The 18,708-nt window shown below is 37.0% G+C and overlaps 6 protein-coding genes across 7 annotated transcripts in view; 2 read left to right on the top strand and 4 right to left on the bottom strand.

Annotated features, from left to right (window-relative positions):
- The window catches only part of LOC129791558 (trifunctional purine biosynthetic protein adenosine-3), a 1,078,967-nt gene that overhangs the window by 795,777 nt on the left and 264,482 nt on the right, over window positions 1–18,708 (bottom strand). The gene's annotated exons all lie outside the window — the stretch shown is intronic.
- Window positions 1–18,708, bottom strand: part of LOC129791559 (potassium/sodium hyperpolarization-activated cyclic nucleotide-gated channel 3) — a 1,048,222-nt gene that overhangs the window by 906,136 nt on the left and 123,378 nt on the right. The gene's annotated exons all lie outside the window — the stretch shown is intronic.
- On the bottom strand, window positions 256–8,669 carry LOC129791591 (tyrosine-protein phosphatase non-receptor type 61F). 2 transcript variants are annotated; one of them, XM_055829819.1, is made up of 8 exons: window positions 8,428–8,669; window positions 7,302–7,475; window positions 6,514–6,648; window positions 6,080–6,433; window positions 5,769–5,915; window positions 5,244–5,689; window positions 5,049–5,174; window positions 256–861 (listed from the first exon to the last, which is right to left on the bottom strand). In XM_055829819.1, the coding sequence occupies exons 1-8, from the start codon at window positions 8,500–8,502 to the stop codon at window positions 819–821; spliced, it is 1,500 nt and encodes a 499-aa protein (XP_055685794.1). In that variant the 5' UTR covers window positions 8,503–8,669; the 3' UTR covers window positions 256–818. The 2 variants fall into 2 exon arrangements, with proteins under 2 accessions (XP_055685794.1, XP_055685793.1); XM_055829818.1 differs by lacking the exon at window positions 256–861 and having other exon boundaries at window positions 4,672–5,174; window positions 8,428–8,646.
- On the top strand, window positions 8,860–9,830 carry LOC129791623 (uncharacterized). The gene is made up of 2 exons (XM_055829862.1): window positions 8,860–9,147; window positions 9,229–9,830. Exons 1-2 carry the CDS (start codon window positions 8,892–8,894, stop codon window positions 9,663–9,665), a joined length of 693 nt encoding a protein of 230 aa, XP_055685837.1. The 5' UTR covers window positions 8,860–8,891; the 3' UTR covers window positions 9,666–9,830.
- LOC129791620 (rhythmically expressed gene 2 protein) lies at window positions 9,945–13,429 on the top strand. The gene is made up of 4 exons (XM_055829859.1): window positions 9,945–10,506; window positions 10,577–10,659; window positions 10,904–11,065; window positions 12,860–13,429. Exons 1-4 carry the CDS (start codon window positions 10,343–10,345, stop codon window positions 13,273–13,275), a joined length of 825 nt encoding a protein of 274 aa, XP_055685834.1. The 5' UTR covers window positions 9,945–10,342; the 3' UTR covers window positions 13,276–13,429.
- LOC129791581 (sodium-independent sulfate anion transporter-like) lies at window positions 13,361–18,655 on the bottom strand. The gene is made up of 6 exons (XM_055829806.1): window positions 18,500–18,655; window positions 15,582–16,225; window positions 15,209–15,512; window positions 14,823–15,125; window positions 14,426–14,742; window positions 13,361–13,724 (listed from the first exon to the last, which is right to left on the bottom strand). The coding sequence occupies exons 1-6, from the start codon at window positions 18,546–18,548 to the stop codon at window positions 13,560–13,562; spliced, it is 1,782 nt and encodes a 593-aa protein (XP_055685781.1). The 5' UTR covers window positions 18,549–18,655; the 3' UTR covers window positions 13,361–13,559.

Here is an 18,708-nt window from a genome sequence, read left to right as displayed (position 1 = left end):
AAACCAGGAAAAACCAACATGGCGCCCAAAAAGGAGAAACGGATTTAGAAATTTTGTTGAATTTATTTGAATGCCATAAAAATTGAAAAATAATCAATTGCATTAAGCTGAGATTAATTCATTGTTCTCTGAAGGAAAATTCACCTCATCCACATTAACTAATTTAGGAACTCTTTGGGGACCAGGAGAGCTCATCGGGCGAGTTAAAATTTATAAAGAGGTATTTTTGTATTACAAATTGCCAAGAAAAGAATGTTTTGTGGTGTGAAAATATGCTGTGGAAATTTTTTTCTTTGAAGAAAAAACTTAAAAAATAAACACAATTTCATTACAATTGAAAAATAACTCAACTAATGCTCTTTCTCTCTATCTCACCTAAAGCTCATCTAACTTGTGATTTTTTTTCATCTTCATTAAAATACTTCTTCTTTTTTTTTTTAAATAACTTTGCTAACAAATTATTACAAAATATTTTCATCTCACAAATATATTCAAAAATTCTCTCTAATGAAATTTAAAAAGTTTTGTTGTTGTTTAAAGAAAAAAAGCTTTTGTCGCTTTTTTTTTGTAATGCTTTTGTGGGTCAAATAGTGGAAAATACATTGGTAAAAATATTTCTTCTCTGTTTTCTTATCATCTTTCACAAATCCCCTAAAAGCTATAATAAATTTTTCTCTTTCTTCTCTAAAAACTCTGTGAGAATGCAAATTGAGTTTCTTCTTAAATTTCTTTTGCGTTTGTTTTGCAGAGCAGCTTCATAAAAATCTTTATTTCTTTCTCATTTTATATCCCTCATTTGCCTCACTGCCCCCTTCTCTCTATTTACCCCTCTCGCTTTTGCTTTGCGAACTGCTCGGTGTCCTGAAAGAAGTCAAAGATGCAGAGTTGAATGATTAGTGAGAAAAAAAAGAAGAGAACAGGAGATAAAAATTATGCACTTATATTTTATTTTTTGTTTGTTTTCAATTGACAAATTAAAGAGAATTTATTTTGTATATAGTTTGTGAAAATTAAACCCACCCTCTCTCTTTTTTTCTTTAAACCATCTCTCCTTCCCCGCAAGTTAGGAGGGTGGAAGGAAATTTGTTCTAATAAAAAAAAAGAGCTGAGAAGAATGATTTGGAAAATGAAGGAAATCCCTGGAAAAATTCTTGCCGAAGGAATTCTTTACTCATTAACTATTTTGTTTTCTTTTTCTTTTCTTTCTCTTAATAGTTTAGTAAAAATATTTTACACAGTATTATATATAGTTTGTATATTGAATAGACAGAAAAATGCAAAAAAATTATACACCTCACTGTTTTTTTTTTCAATCCTTTGAGCTCAAAAAATGCCAAAGTTCTTGAATGCAAAAAAAAGTATTATTAAAAAAAAAAAAGTTTAAAAAAGACATCACATTTTTGTGGCGTAAAGTAGAAAAGAAAGAAAGAAAGTCTAATAATAAGTCCTCTAATATATAATTCATCTACTTTATACGCTTTTCTACTTTTTCTTATCTCTTTCTCTTTCTCTACTCTAATTTCTTTCTGTTTTTATCTTCACTAAAATATTTACTTTTTTTCTTTTATTATAAATCTCCTCACCAAATTCTTTCTTTATCTTCTTACCTCTTCGTGTTTTTTTTTTAGTTAATTCTCAAGTTGTAATATCAAAAGAAATCTATTCCACATTCAATACACAGTTAATATATAATTTCTTTCTCAAAATCCTTCCTATATTCTTATGTTTTTTTGTTTTTTTTTCTATGTTAATATTCCTCCAAATAGACCTCAAAAGACTTTTTTGTAGTTGTTGTTATATGTAGGGGAGACCGGGGTAAAAATAGTCATTTTGGAATTTTCAAATGCCAATTTCTCCCAAAATATAAATCGGAAAAATCGGAAAAAATTAGGGTGCAAAGCCCTACCAACCTATAATTTTTGACAGTAATTTGGAGGTTATCCGATCAGTACTTTAGGAGTTAAAAATGAAAATAGATTTTTGGCCCATTTCCCAAACTTTTGCGTATTGAGAAAAACGCGTTTTCCGAACATTTCCTTCAGCAGTTTTCCCATCTGATAATTTTTCTCACTAGCTGGATTAGTGCAGAAAATGTTGCCAAGGTGTATTCTTCAATAACTTTTAATGATTTTTCTCTACAATTTTTTGAATCAAAACATACCCCTTGGGGTAGATCTAGTCATCCCATGTAAATCATATGGGAGATCGAAATTTTTGGCATATTTTCTATTCATTTGTTGCAAAATGGCGTGTTTGAGAAAATCGCAAAATTCTCTGTTTTAGTGCGTATAAAAGTGAAATTCCTTGTCGCGGATCAAAAGGTGAGAAGTTTAGCTATCAACTACTATCAATCTCTCAGGTGGAAATTCATTGGAAATGCCGGAAAATTCGACCGACTTTATTTAGCCAACTGGTGACTATATTTACCCGCCGCGTTTAAAAAAAGTCAGAAGCGGAAGGGTTTAGGAAAAGCTCGAAAACTCATATTTCCCGTGGAGATAGAGAAAAGTGGTCTGAGACAAAGTTGTAGGCCAGGAAATTTCCTATAAGAATGACCTATCGAGGAAATTTTCTTGCCCTTGGGGAATCCTACAGATAAGGATTTACGCAAATTGACTATTTTTACCCCGGTCTCCCCTATTCCAAAAAAGAAAAATTCAATAAGAATAAAAGTCTGTCGAAATTGATTTTGTTGTTGTTACGTCACAAAACATCCACGACTAATCGAATGTTAATTGGTAGGTAGTTAATATTCTACTTTAACTAATTCATTTAAAAATTTTTTTTTTAGTAATTGTTGTGTGTCGTTTCTTGTATAAATAGGATCATTATCTATCGAGTTTTAAAATATAATATTCTTATATAAAATATTCAATTTTTTTGATTACTTTTATCCACAATCTCAATTTAAACTATCCTTTATTATCTTTTTACTTTTTTTTTTTAATTGTTAGTTTTTGTGCAAACGGCAAGAAGTTTTCTCAAAAAAATATTTCAAAGTTTTGACTTGAAAAATGATTGAAGAAATTCATGATAAATTAATCTTCATTTCGGAGCTAAAATCATTTGGGAAATATAGGTTAGGCAGGCTAGGTTAAAATTCGTTGAAAACTATATCCTTTCAGCCTTTTATCTTCTTGAGAAATGAAAATGGGAAATAGTCTTCAAGTGGTTTAGAATTAAAGACAATTTCTAGAATTAGAAGGGTTATTAGACGAAACCTAGACTAACCTAGGCTAAAGCTAAGATCCTAGCCTAAATTTGCAAAAACATCATGTCTCTATCCTTTCCAAAAAAAACCTATCGAATCCCTAGTTTAGATACCTAACTAATAATGCTTCGTATTTTACAGAAACAAATTCTTCATTTTTTCCTTAAACATTTTTTAAAGTTTCAAATGAAATATCACATGAATATGACTTTTAGCTGTGTTTTTTTTAGAAAGCTTTTTCTTAATTTGAAGCCCTTTAACCCTTTATAACTCATTACTGCCGGTCCTATTGCCTTTGAAAAAATTAAAAAAAAATATATTTTGGGAATGACAGTTCTTGATATTAGAAAGTTTATTGAGTCTAATTAATTATGAATATTTATATCTTATAGCTCCTTGGTTATCTTGAAATTATGTTTTTTTAAGATTACGCTACATCTCAAAGAAAATTAGTCTGATTTGAATAAACTAATATTCTATTGTTCTTTTGTTTACTAAGAACAGTCGGACTTCATTATTAAGATTAAGGCCTATTTTTTTTAGCATCTAAACATTCTTTTAAACCTTGTTTTAAGCTCATCCAGAAAAAGATTGAAGGCTTTTGAAATCCTAAACTCAATTTGAATCATTTAATTCGAAAAAGCTATCACTATTTTCAACAAAAGTACACAAGAAGAACGAAGAATAGCATTAAGGCAAAATTTAATGATTTCTCTTCGTTGGGATTATTTGCAGAGCTTAAAAGCTGTGTCTGAAAAAAACACAGCTAAAAAGTCAAATGAACATACAAAAATATTTTTTCTTAAATATTTACGAAATTATTTATGAACTTTTATAGAATTTGAGGGAAAGTTCAGGCAAATTTGCTGCATGATTCAACTAATCGGAGCGATCTCTGCGAACTTAACGAATCAATAAAAATTTTCCAATCAATTGTTGTTCTTTAATGATGGTTAAATTTATTTTCTGTAAAATACGGTATCACACAAAACGTTCTTTCCCATTTAATCACTTCTATTCTCATCAAAATTCCCAACTTTTTTGCCCTCTGCTCTGTTTTTTTTTTATTCAAGAAAACATTAAAAATTCTTTTTAATGGATTGTTTTTTTATCATGAATTTCTTATCATTTCTCAATTTTTTTCCTCAAGATTTTTTTTCTAAAATTCAAATACAATTTGAGACCTCCTTGTGTCCGTGTGCACGAGAATGTGAAATTCTCCTCACAAAAAAAAAATTCTTGTAATTAGATCGTTGTGCCATTACAAAATATTCTCTACAATCCGTTTTGTAAAAAATATTGCGCGTGATTTATCGAATGAAGGGCGAAAGGGAAGGTGTTGTGGGTAAATGGTTATAAGTTCTTGTTGTTTGTTTCATCAAGGACGAAGGTTTAATGATTTTTCTAACAAATAAATGTGTTAACGGAGACTTCTTTTGTTCCTAAATACGCAAAACAAATAAGATCTACAATTAATATATTTTTCAATCCTTTTTTTTTTGTTAGTCCGTCGCGGTACGTTTTACAGCCTTTTTTGGAATAAGATAGAATGTATCAATAATAGAGAAAAAGAAAGGACGACTTTGTTAAAAAAAAAAGAAAATCAAAGAAGAAACTTTGGAAAATCACGTAAGAAATGGGGGAGTTGGGGGGAGAAAAGAATGTATTTTGGGGGGGTAGATGTCTTTTGTTCGCGCGCATTTGAAAAGGATGATAGTCCCCCCAACACAGGTGATTAGGGGGTGGCGCAGCGCGAAAGTTTTATGTGAATTTAACATAGGCATAGAGACAAATTACACCAAGAATTACACCAGCAGCTATAGTAATCATAAGTGACCTGCGCTTTTTCGGCGAAGACTCTTCACTCATCTTCTGCTTCCGCTTGATTTCGCGCACTTTCTCCGCCATGGCGTCCTGCCTCTCCTGTCGCTTCCTACGTCTCAGTAGAGCCTCCTCTTGACTACTGCAAAAAGAAAAATTAATAAAATTTAGTTTTTTTGATGCCGGAGCTTCGAGAAAAGTCTCTAATTACTTGTCAATATTCTCATCAGACTTGAATGAATCATTGCTGTTGTCCAAGCCATTCTTCTCCGTGCCATCATCATCCCTCATTTCGGCATCTTCATCCTCATCAGCCTCATCTTCCGCCAATTCATCCTCGTCCTCATCCTCCAACGAATCATGATCACTCTGCGACTCATCCACCTTCTCCAGCGAATTATCACGCGGCAGCGGAGGTAGCGGACGATCCACATTCCCAATCCCATTCTCCACACCCCCATCGGCATTATTCCCATTCACCGGCAGCGCATCCTCCCCATTATCATCGGCAGGAACTGAAGGCAATGGTTTTGCAGGTGTTCCACCACTATGGAGGGAATCAACTCGTGGCGGTGGAAGCGGCGGTGGTGCTTGTTCACCATTCTCTTCATCTTCTTGCTGCTGAATCACTGCCACTTCTTCGTAATCATCGTCATTCTGAAAGAACAAAAGATTTCCTTTCTTCTAATACAAAAACTCACGGAAGAAAAATCAGAAAAAAAGGAAAGATTCTTACAGGATTGTTGAGGCGTTTAATACCCTCAATAATTGCTTGGTAGGAGAAATAAAGTTGATCAACGGTCTGAATGAGGCCCATACGGAAGCGTCGGAGTTCCAGGAGAACATCCTGCACTGATACCTTGTTCTCACCTTCGCGCTCAATCTATAAAAAAAGAGAATTTTGGCAGAAAATTTTAGTTTTCTCGAAGGGAATTCTTAAGAACTTCTTTAGGAGCTTATTCCTGGACTTTCCGGAAGGCTTCAAAGTGAGTGAATAAGCAACAATCTTTATACCAGGAAGCTCATAAAAATGAATTTGGGACTCACCAGCACGAGGCAGCAATCAACGAGGCAAAATGTCCCGGAACGCCCAATACCGGCACTGCAGTGTACAACAGGGGGTCCAACGTTGTCATCGAGTGCCCCCGATTCGCGTACCTTCTTGAGGAATAGCAGGAAAGCCACGGGTGAGCTGGGAATGCCAAAATCGGGCCATGTTGTGTAGTGAAACTGCAAGATTTCGCGGGATTTCGTGGATTCCATATCTGTCAGTCTTAGGGTGCGTATGGAGAAATTCACAAATTCCTCCACTTTCAAATACTCAACAATGAGGCCGACATCTGTTAAATTCATCCGATGCTCCTCGCCAATCTTCTCTGGCCAGTACAGGTGACATTTGACCTTTTAAGAATTTTTTTTTCAAATATTAATTTCTCTATTTTTGCGTGAAAGAAAAAAAGGAGGGGGGATCCCCAACTCACCTGCTTCTTCTCAACTAATTTATTTAACATTAGTATTGCTTTCGAGTCCTGTTCCCACACCATTAGCCAAAAGTGCGAGACAGTCTGCTGAAGAGGTCCCTGCGTGAGGATATACTTCCTGTTTGCTCGTTCCATCTAGGAAAGTCATTATCATTAAAACCCTAGAGTCTGAATCTAATAATCTAAAAAAGTATACCGAAAGAAAAATAACTAGAACTAGAGACATTTTTACTCAATCAGAGACTAAAATTACAGAAAACCTCGAATTATGACATTTTGACAATCGATTTAGTGACTCGTGTGTCTCTATGTGGGAGAATCAAGTCTACTATCTTAGCGACGAGTCCTAGTAAACAACAACAACACACAGTCATTTGTCCCATTACTGGGGTTGGCTTCTTACATAAATTTTTGGCTTGATTTTTAATGAGCAGCTGTCAACCTCAGAGAGGCATTTTTTGTCGCATTGTAACTTTGTGTTAGGAATATTCTTCATTCATAAGTTTTTGTCACAAGCAACGGTCCAGGGCAGTCAATATCAGTTCAAGAGTTACCTCCCTAAAGAATGAGATCTTTTTTCATATCTGCATTACAGCCTATCGAACACTACCGAGTCTCGAACCCGCCGACCCTCCCAGGGATAGAGCAAACGGGCACTGGGACCGTCTGCTTTGCCCGCTTTGCCACTGCTCTACTGGGCCGACAGCCCCAGCTCCAGTAAACAACAATTCTCTAAACCTCTAGCATATTTTTCTTTCGGTGTAGGATGATAAGGGATTCTGTAGTACCTTAACAAGATTGGCATTGATGTAGTCGGTGTCACCGCGATGAAGGACAATCCGGGAGTGATCGTAGGGATTGACATCTCTGTAACGGTTGTACTTTCTATTGGAAATACTCTTTGATTCATCGAGTGTGAATTGTTTCTGCTTGGCCTCCAGTTCACATTTATCCTTGATGGTCTATAGAGAAGGCCGGGTAAAGAGAAAATTCTCTGATCAATAATAAATTTAAAAAAAATTTTCCCTCACGCATTGGGAAAGTCACATTTCGTTCCTGTACAGCTATGCATTTCTACACCGTTGGTCCGATCGTGATGAAATTTGGTACAGAGACTACTGATACCAGGCGGGTTTTACCAACGACATTCATTTCCCCCCCAGAGCCCCCCTTCGTAGCGCCCCCATATAAAATTCATGCTTTTTTGACTACTTTTTGAAATTGGCGCGGTAAAAATTTAGTTCCAAAAGCCACCACTACTATTTTTTGGGTACATTTTGTATAAGAGAAAACGAGACAGTGCACGTCACTGATATTGTCTCCCTCCCACATTCAGTTTTTCGCAGTTTTCTCGCGTTTTCCGCCGAATTTCCCAGCGAAAGTGCGTTTTTTGTGACCAGGAAGCGACGCCGCGTCGTTTGGTACCCCTGGTTCAAAACTCTCAAAATCCGCGCCAGAAAAAGTCGTGCAAATTCCCCAAAAAAATCCGGCGAGTTGCGCCACCAAATTTTTACTGAACGTACTTTGGGCCCCCCTGAGCTACCCGCCAACTTTTGGCGCCCCAAAAATGAGTTTTTCCATGGAAATTTAATTTTTTAAAATTTTTCCGCACAACTACAAACAAACGTCACGCACACAACTTCAGTGCCAGAGTGAGAGGAAAGTATTTTTCTCATGCCATCTCGTAATAAATAAATTTGGGAAACGCACGCACTTTCTGCACGCCCCTGCGCTTGTGTTTGGAATGACATCATTTTCTTCCAGATAATTCCCCCAATTTCCCCCAAATTCTTCCCAAAATTCCATTTGCGCACACAGCAGGAAGCCCCCATGGGGTCCCATGGGACCCCGTGACGTACAGCGGGTAGCCCAAAGTGATGCGGCGTGGAGGAATTTCAGGGAAAAAAGGCCCACCTGGAAAGCCTGGGACCATCCGTTTTCTTTCTTGTTGATTTCCCCGTATTCCACCTCAATGCTGCTCGATGTCATATTGCCACTGTTGAATTCACTTTTCGCACTCACCACTGCACTCTATCGCATACTTTTCCGTCCCGCAAAAACTCACAAAATTAATGGAAAATTGGCCTCACGCAAAAAAAAGCGAATCTCGCCTGTCTTCTTTTGTCGTTCTACAGTATTACCCAGTTGACCCCAAATTCCCAATTGTTTCCCCACGCGCGTATGTGATTTTCCCCAAATGAGAAGCAAATATCTCAATCTCCTTGTGTGAGAGTGAGAAAGACTGATAGTGTGAAGTTGGTGAAAGAAAAACAAATTGATTGACTACTTCTACTCACTTCAGCTCACGCACTTTCTCACTCTTGCGCATGCAAATCATATCTCCTTTTTCATACACATTGAACATAACCTTAAACAACATGTTGCGAATTTTGCGAGGAATTTCCTTTTGTCGTTTTGCATGGATTTCCCAGCAATCTCGAGGATTTTGCAGCAAAAAGATACCGGAGGAAGTGAATCAAGCACTACCAGGAGCTGTTTCGAGGAGGTATCAAGTATTCGATGAGAATCAATCACCGACAATCTTTGATGTTGAGGAAGAACGAGCCAGGGTGCTGGAAGAAGAGGAAATGGAGATTACAGGACCAGATCCCTATGAAGGAATCGATTTGTCCAGTAAGTTGAATGTGGGAAAAGGAGCTTGAGCTCCTTGGAAGCATCAGGGAATTATTTTTTAACAGATTCATTGCTTGACAGGAGGTAAAACGGGAGTGTTTGAGATTGAAGATCTCGTTGAACTTCTCAGGAAGGAGAAAGGCAAGGATATATTCGTTTGCCAGCTATCACCGGAACTGAAGTACGTAGATTACCTGTGTGTAGCCACGGCTCTCAGTACAAGACACATGCGAGGTTTGGCGGAGTTTGTGCGGAAAGTGTACAAAATGAAGCGCTATCCGGAGGATAAAATCCCAAAGATTGAAGGAGAAACCTGCCGGGATTGGATTGCAATGGACATGGGGAATATTGCATTGCACATCTTTTCAGCTCAAGCAAGGAAGCTGTATGATTTGGAATCCCTGTGGACACTGGGACCGGAATATGATGCAGAATGCAACAAACCCATTGATCCACAGCACTTCCACCTCATGCAGCTACTTGGGCAGAATACGACAAATCTTGGCGTCAGCAAGTAATTTTTTTTTGCATCCTTGGTCAAATGACTTCCCCGTGGGAAATGTCACGGTCCCCCGGATAGTCGGAGTAACTTCCTTATGGTCGTCTCTCCATACGCCACAGATTTGACCAGAAGATGCACAATAATATGTTAGCTATTAAAGAGATTAAATTTTATGCGGAGAGTGTTGTTTTTGGCCTGCCGAGAGAGAGAAGATTGGGAGAAGAGAAGAGCAAGAAAAAAAAAGGCACGAGAGCGCGAAAACAGTGCGGATTTACATAACAGCACATGCAAACAACAACAGCAAAAACCGTGTGTTATCGGCTTTTTGGCGAGCAGGGAAAAAAAATGGAAGAGATAAAGCCCACAAATTAATCTTGTGGCCTCGTCAATTTCGGTGTGGCAGTCGCTGTGAAAATTTGGTGCGAAACACTTGGGTTTTTCAATTTTTCCTCCAAAGTGTGATCACTTTTCTCAGCTCCACTTGTCGCAGCAGCAGCAGCCGAGAGCTTTTTCCACACACATCTCCATCAGCAGTCAGAACCAGAGCGTAGTATCCCAGCTTTTCCAATAAAAAAAAAGTGCTTGTGTGTGTGCCTTCGCCCCGATACTCGGTGAATGATCTTCTAATAAATAAAAGAAAAGAAAAAGTGCCAACAAAGAGAAAAATCGTGAAAAACATCCTTTAAAATTAAGATGAGTCTCTCGCGTTTCCGTGTGATCACATTCGATGTCACGGACACCCTCCTGCAATTCCGCACGAGTCCCGGGAAGCAATTTGGGGAGGTGGGTGAAATGCTGGGGCTTCTCGGCAGTGGAAGTGATCGCAATCAACTCTCTGCCAAATACAAAGCCAACTGGTAAGTCCTCAACACTCCTCAAAATCATTTTACAAAAGCCCTCTAATTTTATTCCTTCCTCCATCCACAGGCACAGGATGAATCGTGCACATCCAAATTTTGGGCTAAAGACAAACATTGGCTGGGAAAATTGGTGGCGACAGTTGATAGTCGGTGAGTTTGTCCTTCAACACATCTTCATAAAATATCTCGCGTGTGTGCTGTAAACATATTCTCGAAAAAATCTATTTCCGTAACTTCTCCTAAAACCCAAAATGAATATGAATGAATTCCATGGGCGCAACAACACACCGTCTATAAAGAATTTTTGTGTTTGTGAAAAAATGCGCATTTTATTTGCCTTTGCATGGCACAAGGCGCATTCTCTACAATTTGAATTAATACGGTCGTCTTGCAGGCTCATTCCGTGAGTCAGGAGCTCAGGAACCGGATGAGAAGCTCTTCAGGATTGCTGATCATGTTGTGGATATTTTCAAGACAAGTACTTCCTGGCAGCATTGCTTCGGTTCCGTGGAACTCCTCAATTATCTAAAGTTGAAGCAGCAAATTGGCACCAAAGGTAAGATTTTGTCGTTACTTTGCCGCGCGAAGGGGTATTCATCTGGTGGGAGGAATTTTTATTCGGAATATATCTGATTCATTCTGTGTTTATCTGATGATCTGTTATGGTTCCTGGTGTCCTTCAGTGATCAATTTTTCTCTGATGATCGAAGAATGAGGAATTAATCCGTCCAGCTTTAAAGTTAAGAAAATAGATATTATTTTAATTGGAGGAAGAATTAGTCCTTTACCTGGGCGATCACTGGAAAGATCTGCTTTAATTCGATCTATAAAGAATTTTCTTTGTTTCACTATAAAAAGAATCCTCATTTGAGCGAATTATCGGAACGCGTGTAATCCAGCAGAGGATTTAAAAAAAAAAAAAGAATAAACAACCCTTAAACAGATTTACCGGGGTATTTATCTGAATAAAAATCTTAGAATTATTCGCCAAAAATATCGAAAAATTCGCCAGATAAACACCCCTTGTTTGTCCAAAAATTCATACAATAACGCCACAATTATTTTTTTTAAAATAAATTACAAGGATGACGTCATTGTTTGAATTTTAGGGACAAATCTATAAATGAGGAATGGAAGCCTCTTTGTGGGTGTTTTTTATTCTAAATTGAATCAATCGAATCAATAGATTGAATTATGTAAATAAATTATTTTTCTCATGCAGAATAATATCTTTCTATGTCCTTTTTATTCATTTTTTAAAGTTTTTTTTGTTCTACATAAAGAGAATTAAATTAATTAATTACCATTATTAAAAATTCAAAAAATAAAAATCATTGAAAAATAAACTTTTAATCAAAACTTTCTGAAAATTTTAATATAATTTTAACAACTTTTTTCTCTGTTCATAAAATTGAGTATTTTTGAATAAATTTCTTTTTCGATAATTATATTCTTTCTTTTTAAAATAAATTAAGAAAAAATCTAAATGATTTTCAATATATTTTTTTGTGATGAATCTTCATCATTTGCAAAAACATTTGCTGTGAGGTGCAACTGAGAGTGAATAACTCACAAGAACAGTCAACGCGTAAAAAATATTCAAAAATAGATTTAAGATTTAGGAAAAATAAATATTTGGCAATTTGTAGGAAATTGTTAAAATTATTAGCTGATCTATGAGAGAAAATTTGAAGAATTAAGAGTTAATTTAATGGGTTAAGTGCTGTTGTTTGTCTCCACTGCTCTTCCTATCATTAATCAATATATTGATGAATTAATAGAGACATGAGGATCAATACATTATTTTTCTAAACACCTAATCTAGATTATAGAAGCTAAAACAGCTAGAAAAGGCTAGAAAATCATTGGACTTCGAATAAACTTTGAGTATCTCGTGTAACTCTAGCAAACAATGTGTTAAGGACCCAAAAAGTCTGCTCATAGACGATTCTTTTTATATTTTAAGAAAACTTCAATCTGAAAAAATATATCGTCATAAAATTTATTAGAATTGTAAACACTAAATAGCCCCCCAAAATCACAAATTTTGTAGCTTCCGGGTAATTACATAAAACGAATTTTTTGAATCGTCAACATAAATTTGTGACGCAGACTAACTCAAGTTCAGAAAGATATGTTAATGCTCTTGATAATTCATTATTTTCTTCCTCGACATATCAAACACAGCACTGCTATGTTGTATACTATGTGTGTACACTTAAAACAGAGATTAATCATCAGATAAATTCCAGAGCGCGGTTGTATTTTATTATTTACAATAGGTTGGTTGTGGTGATGATAAAGCATGTCTCCTTTGCTGAAGCATGTGTGTCTCTTATCGCATTTGCAGGTCCGCGAATTAAGAATGATGGAAATGAGGGAGCTCCATTCAAGATAGGTGTCATCTCCAACTTTGACCTCCGCCTTGAGACACTCCTGCGAAATATGAAGCTTTTCCAGTACTTTGACTTTGTCATCGGCAGCTACGAAGCTGGTTGCACAAAGCCCGATCCGGAGATTTTCATTAAGGCCATGGAAGCGTCCAAAATTGCTGATTTGCAACCAAGTCAGTGCCTCCATATTGGCAATACGCCCCGCAATGACTACCTGGGGGCAAAACAATTTGGCTGGCATGGGATTCTCATCACAGAACGTGATCCGAAGGAGTTGAGAGCCAAATATGGGGATGCCATCAATGAGAAGGATATCTTTTCGAGCCTCTATGAGTTCCATAAGAAAATCACAAGTGGCGAAGGGCAATTGTAAGTGCAGGGGCGCGCGAATGGGGGCGCGAGAAGACAGGAGCGATACTCAAGAATCATCCATGCAAAAGACACATCCATGCAACATCTCAGGTGCCAAATTCTTTTTTTTTTGCCTCACTCTATATTACATGTGTATATACATTTTACATAGCATATAAGAAAATAATTTTTGCAGTAAATAAGAAGGGGAAATGTTCTTGTACATAATACATAGGATATAAAAAAAGGAAAACGATTAATATGACGAAGATGCGATTTACATAATTAAAATATAGGAAGTGTGTGCTATTTTACCCCACGAAGTAACTCTTCTAGGCTGGTTGCATCGCGAAATAGTGCTCCGAAGGCTCTATTGAGACGCCATGCGGCACCCTGTGCCTGACTGCTCCAGTTCCAGAAGATCATTCCTCTACACAGATCCGTGAGGCTACGAACGGCCGAGTACATGTTCTGTAATTGGGGATAAATCTTTTTTATTCAATTTACTTAAATAAAATAAAAGCTTTTAATAAGATGCGAAAAAAGTTTTTTCTTTTAAAATATTTCGTGGTGCTTAAATTCAAGACAGGTTTCAACAAAAATAAAGTGAAGAAAACGTTAAAAATTGACGTGAATGGGTTAAAATAAATTGAAGAAAAATGCATTGATATCGATTTCGAAGATCAAGAATATTTTATCAGAAGAAGCTCTCCTCAAAATCAGCAGTCCAATCCACTTAATCATTCATTGTTGATTTATGAAAATTCTTAATCAAAAACACTCCAAAGTTTACAATTTCTCTCAAGTATGCAGACTTTTTAATTACTGCCTCCGAAATTTTAATGTTTAAGATGCGATAATATTGCGGTAGGTATTAAGTGATGGTCTGTCTATGAGCAATTAAAGAGGGATTATTAAGATGGATTAAGAAGATTAATGAAGAGTGCGTAAATTCCCGTAAAAGAAAAGTTGATTTGATGAGAATCATTTAGCTGACTAATTTTTCCAAAATCGAGTTCGACGGACGAAGTCAAAGCAAAAAGTTAAAGAAAAAGTCATCCCTTATCATCTTGATAGAGGTGATAAGGAAGTAACTTTCCTATGCCAGCACCCACGTGGATGATGATTGATTGGAGGAGGGAAGAAGAGAGTGAAATAGGAAAGATACTCACCTGTGCCGCCGTGGTGTCTATCTTTTGGACAAAATGCCCATCAATGATGACGAGAAGATTTGGATTGGATTGGGCAATCACCTTCTTCGTTAGGCGATTCTTAAAGTGTTCCGCCGACGAGAAAATGAGACTCTGATTCGGTGTCACCACAAGAATCTCGTCATTATCTACCTTGAACCACTTAAACAGGATTCGCGGACGTGCAGTGTCGTAGATGATGAAGAGAAGGTTGCTGGCAATTCCCGCCACAATACCCAAATCAACTCCCCACACTAAACAAGCAATCACTGTGACCAAGAAGGGAATTATGTCGACTCCTGCGGGGAATGAAGCAGCAATTTGAACATCAAAGGATATTTTTTTTAAAAAGAAATCTTTTTTGGAATTTTTCTCTCACTTCTTGTCCTCCAGATATCCCTGAGGGCCCCAAAATCAATCATAAAGTACATGGCAACCATAATCACAGACGCAAGGGATGCCTTTGGGATGTAGTAGAAGGTTGTTGTGAGGAATCCAATGGCCAGGAGTACGATTATCCCTGTTAGGATCCCCCCACCAGTCGTACACACCCCACATGCATTATTCAGTGCACTCCTCGTAAAGGATCCCGACAGAGGGATTGATGCCACAAAGGATGCTAGAATATTGCTAAATCCCAGAGCAATCATCTCCTGTGTTGCATCAACATTCTTTCCCAGAGCTGGAAGATTCAGACACGAAGAAAAGAAGACAAAATGCTTAGAAAATGCTCTGAAAAAGAACTTAAAATAATGAAAAGCTCACAGAAAGCTTTTGCCACAGCCACAATCTCGAGGACAGAGATAACAGGAACGGAGATTATGGATGTCCCTAGTTCAGCAACCATCTCCTGGAAATTTAACGTATCATTGCCAATGGTTGTTGTGAATGGTGGTGGGGTAAATGGTGGAAAGCCCGATGCTACTGATCCTGTTAGGGCAAATGGAACTTCCCCATTGAATTTCTCCAGCAGGAATGCCAGAAGTGTACCAATAATGACGATAATGGCATTCCGGGAAATGGAGACGAATTTAAAGAATGTCTTATACTTTGGAATGTCTTTTGTTTTCTGCAAAAGAAAATAGTTCTTAAGATCTTCAAAAAAAAAATTCCCGAAAGAATTCTGCTTGTAAGTTACCCGTAGAAGTAGGAGGAGGATGATTGAGGACACCCCCAGGAGGGTATCCCAGAGTTTAATGTCACCTATGTGCTCAAAGACACTCTGCCAGCTTTCGATGAATTCATTCCCACGCCCCGGAAGCCCAAGGAGGGATTTTACTTGAGCCGTGGCAATGGTGAGTGCAGCTGCTGTGCAGAATCCAACGGTGACGGGAATGGAGATAAATTGTACGAGGAAGCCCAGGTGGAGGATAGCCATGGCTAGGATGATGACACCCGTGAGGAAGGCAGATAAGTAGGCAAAGTCTGGGTTTTTGAGGGCATGTGGCTGCACGAGGAGAGCCATGATGGCTGTTGGTCCAATTGTAATGTCTTTGCAGCTGCCCAGGACGAAGTAAACGAAGCTGGGTATGAGCTCTGAGTACAGCCCATGCTGTGGCTCCAAACCCGCTACAACAGCATAAGCAATTCCCTGCGGGATGGCTGTGAGGGCAACCGTGATGCCCGCCACAATGTCCGGAAAGAGGAATTCTCTACGATACTTTGGCATCCACTGCAGAACCGGAAGGCGCTTCGTGACTGTCTCCACGCGACACATCTTCCTCGCCTTCCGCTCTACAATCTCACGAATATTTGGCCATTTCTCGCGATGCTTGCCGGGATCTTAAAAAAAAAAACTTTTCTCATTAAAATCTCCTCATATTAAATATTTGCAAACAAGTTGATTTCAGGAAGTCTCATAAAAGCTCATAAAAAGCTTTGAATATTGGGTCAAAGACATGCAGATTTGCAAAAGACAAAGGGACATCATGTGATCTTGCATTACTAATTGTATTTTGGCCGCATCTTAAGCTACTCTCTGTATAAATAAATAAACGAAGGCATTTACAACATTTACGACTAAATTACCCAAAGATTTGTGAATTATTTTATTGCACTTGAATGCAGTTTAGAGTGGCAAACACCGTGAGAAGCTGAAAGCTTTCAGTGTTAGTTTCAGTTGGTGCAGAAAGTGCGGCATTGTGAGTAATTTTTATTGAGATCTTGATCTTTATCTTCTTTATAGTATAGAGAGACTTTGGAATAAGCTTAATCTAATAAAGATCGCTGAGAAGGTATTATTTTCTTAAAATTGAGGAATAGAAGTAAATCAACTTTGCACCAATGCTCGGTGGAAGGTAGAAAAGTTAATTGAAAATTAATCAATCAAAGCTTAGATTGAGTTTATCAATTAATCAGAGAGAAATTTTTATTCATCTTATTTCTTTAGTTTCTTTACCTCAAAAATCGTGGCTAATAAAGTTAAGAAAAAGCTCAAAATTTCTTAGGACTCATTTTAGGTTTGATTTTTATTACTTCTGGGATTTCTCCTAAATTTTTCTCATTTTCCTCAACTTTAATTTAACGATTAAATAGCAATTTTTTTTAGAGCTTTCCCAGAAGATTTTGTACCTATATATTACAGAGAATTTGTGAAGAGTCATACAAGTAACTATCAATTAAATAGATTTTAGAATGGTGAAGAATAATGTTAATTAATTAATTTTTTTTAAACTTTTAACATCATCAGCTGTGAATCACATTCATCATTAGCTATGATGGCACCTGTTTAATAAATAAATAAATAAAATTAATCAACTGAACAGATTTTAGTAAAGAGAAGAACAAAGTTAATTAATTAACTTTTTTATTAAAACTTTTTACATGAAAGTTCTTAATTTTAGCAATTAAAGCTCTATAAAGATTTTTTGCTACTGTAAAAAAAGAAGATTAATACATTTTACAACTCTACGGAAAATCATTTCAATGGGAAGAGGTAAATTTCCCACATTTAATTGAATCTCAACAACTGACCTCATCACTAGCCCGATTAAACCTCCATGAAAAGTTCCCAACAATATATTGATTTTCTCTACATAAGATCGATAAGATCTCAATTGATCTTCTCAAATGATTATATCAGAAAAAATAAGCAATTTTGCTTTGCTCTTCAATGCCTTCAGGACACTTTCTCTGAATTTATTGGGGGTTTTCCCCTGTCGCAAATTTTGCATAAAGAAAAAAATCTCAATTTAACGTTTTGAATGGAATATTTTGTGGCAGATTTTATGTGTGAATGAAATAAACTTTAGCAGCAGCATTCAAATGGTCGAAAAATGACTCACTTGTGGTGTTGGCATTAAAATTTAAGGCATTCGAAAAATAATGTAATTTAGTTCACCTGCAGAATTCACTTTTCTTGCAAATGATGGAATTTGGGTGATGAAGTTAATGCGAAAAATACGTCGTTGTTACGTGGAAAAATGGGTCAGCCGCAAGTGTGGGCCAGATGGGCATATTGACCAATTTTGAGCGAAGTTAAAAATAAACTCCCTAAATCAGATTTATGAATATTTTAAGAAAACATCCTTTCTCCATTCTTAAATAAATTTTCTTCCTGAGAATTTTCCAGCAAATAATTTTAAATCACAAATAAAATTTTCCAAACAGCAAAGTTCTAAATTTTAATTAAAACACTTCAAAGCTTAAAAAAGAAAGATTTTAAACTGATTGCTCGTCAAGAGGAAATTGATAAAAATGAGAGACGTGCGAGATCGACATCTCAATCTGCAGCAGACCCCCTTGAATTTTAATAAAACAATGTCCAGCACTGATCTTAAGAGATAGAATTGAAGCAAGAAAAAAAGTGTGAAACAGTGAGTGATAAAAGGGTGTTAAAAAAAAGGTGGAAAGCATCGCAAGTACATTGTTCTACAATATTTTAAAGGAGATTCGATAAGAGAGACACTCAATAGCTTCACAGACTGCTGGCTTATCTATATTGAGTGGCGACACGTAAACCTCCAAACGGCAATGGGTAATCCTTTCCGGGATGAGAAATCCTTGCATGTTGGGGCACAAACGCACACGGAATTGGGGCAGTGGGACACAACTCACCCTCCAAGAAATCCTCCTCATTGGCTACAATAATATTATCGCGGCTCATCGTGCACAAAAGAGTTGCGCCTCACCCACTTGTCTCCATTGACACGCACAAGCACTCTGCAGCGAGGAGTTCACTCTCGGTCGGCAGAAACACGACTGACTGGGAATTAGTGCAAGTAATTACCTTTAATTGACGAATTAATCGTCTCACGTGCATAGCC

Source organism: Lutzomyia longipalpis, chromosome 3 (genome assembly GCF_024334085.1).
Source record: "Lutzomyia longipalpis isolate SR_M1_2022 chromosome 3, ASM2433408v1".
Lineage (NCBI taxonomy): Eukaryota > Metazoa > Arthropoda > Insecta > Diptera > Psychodidae > Lutzomyia > Lutzomyia longipalpis.
This window is presented reverse-complemented; position numbering and strand designations above follow the sequence as displayed.